This window comes from Geospiza fortis, unplaced genomic scaffold, assembly GCF_000277835.1.
Source record: "Geospiza fortis unplaced genomic scaffold, GeoFor_1.0 scaffold70, whole genome shotgun sequence".
In the NCBI taxonomy this organism is placed as follows: domain Eukaryota; kingdom Metazoa; phylum Chordata; class Aves; order Passeriformes; family Thraupidae; genus Geospiza; species Geospiza fortis.
Window position 1 is genome coordinate 6,604,557 of NW_005054317.1, and position 1,750 is coordinate 6,606,306.

General features: G+C 57.1%; 1 protein-coding gene across 1 annotated transcript in view; it reads right to left on the reverse strand.

Moving 5' to 3' along the window:
- Positions 1–6: 6 nt before the first annotated feature.
- Positions 7–1,750, reverse strand: part of MTMR14 (myotubularin related protein 14) — a 31,150-nt gene continuing 29,406 nt past the window's right edge. The window contains exon 18 of the mRNA XM_014306707.2: positions 7–334. Within this exon, the coding sequence (XP_014162182.1) occupies positions 157–334 (178 nt within the window). The 3' untranslated portion in view covers positions 7–156. The remainder of the gene's footprint in view (positions 335–1,750) is intronic.

Consider the following 1,750-nt stretch of genomic DNA (forward strand, 5'->3'; position numbering starts at 1 on the left):
ACTCGCCGAAGCCCCCGCACCCCCCAGCCCCAGGCAGGGGGGGCTGGCGGCGGGCGCTGGGTGCAGCAGGTGCCCGCACCAAGGAGAGGGTCCCAGGACTCTGCTGGGGGACGTGCAAGCCCCAGTTTTCCAGGCAGTGGTCTGGGAACGCCGTGTTCAGAGGGTGCTGCTGCCTCTCAGTCCCACGCCCCGCACAAACTGCTCGAGGAGGCCACCGATGGCCCCTGAGGGGCTGGGGGGCACGGCCTTTAGGCCGATGGTCCGGCTGTAGCTTGCCAGAAAGGCAGAGCGCACTTCCTCCAGACGAGACTCACGGTCACTCGCTGACACCAGTCTAGGAGAGAGAAAGGGAGGTCAGTGACTGCAGCCATCACTCTCCACAGCCCAGCTCTCACTCCTGACACAGGGCTGTGCTGCTCAACGGGCTGCAGTGGCTAAGGCAGTGCAAGGGAAAAAGGCTCTGTCCACAGAGCTGGTGGCAGCTGGTGCCACTGCCTCCTCATCCAACCCACGGAGCCAGCTGCAGCCTCAGTCTCCTGCTCCCCACGGGGTTTCCTCCTTCACACACCCCACTGAACCCTGTTTCTCCCACCACCATAGTGTTCATAAGGCTGCAGTTCATAAACAAAGTGGTGCTTCAGCAAAGTGGCTGCTGACATCAGTCCCTACGCCAGCTCCCTCCCCTCCTCACACAGATGAAACCTGTCCACATGTGCTGTGCCTGGACAGTCGCTTCCAACCTATTTGCAACCATCCCTCACTTCCACCAGCTCCAGCCTCGCGTGCCTGTGCCAGTACAGACAGCTCGGTGGAAGGGAGGATGAGAAGGAGCAGACAAGGTGACAAAAGCCCAAAGGAACACTCCAGCCACAGCAAGAGGAGAGCTGAGCAGCGCTTTACTTCTGCTCCCCAGCATGGCTGCTCTCGGCAAACAGGAGCAGAGTAGGGCACGACTTCCCACGGGACCTGCACTCCTCTCCTGCTGCTCCACACACCTGGTTAGGGACAGGGGGAAAACAGCAGAAGGAAGGCAAGACTAGCCAAGGGAGCAGAGGAAAGCAAGACTGGGGCCCAGAGGCAGCTGTTCCAAGCTCTCCAGCCTCAAACGATCCTTGCTGTGGTGCCTCTGCAACATGCCAGTGGTTCCCAGAGAGATTAAGACATTCCTCAAAGGTCACTCCAAGGGCACAGTGCGAACCTTCCCCATAAAAAATTCTCTTTAATCTTCCAGCGCCTGGGCTGGCTATAAATTGGCACAGCTCATTTGAATGGAAGTGTTAACCACCCACAGCCAACAGCTTCGGTCCGGAAACAGCAGCAAGAGGATATGGTGGGAGGCCTATAAACAGCAAGCGATGCCGAGGCAGCCAACCAGGCCGCTGTTTACTGTGTCTGATAATAAAGAGAAGCCAGAGGGCAAAAAAAGGCAACAACATATCTAAACACATTAGCGATGCTTTTTGGCAACCTAATTAGGACATGGAGCTTGCAAACCTGCTAGCATTTAAAATAAACTCCGTGAAGGCAGGACTTACTTGCACCCGAGTACAGCGATCTCAGATGTCACGCGCAGAGGTAAGCGAGGGTGTGCAGCAGTTAGGTCCCGTGTCTCGTGGCTCTCGCACCTCTTTACAAGGCAGATTTTGTATTTGGGTTTTTCGGTTTGTTTCGTGGAGCGAGACACTCCAAGGCACAGGGTCAAGCAGCCAGCCACTGCTCCACACCAAGCCCTGCAGACAGGCTGCTGCAT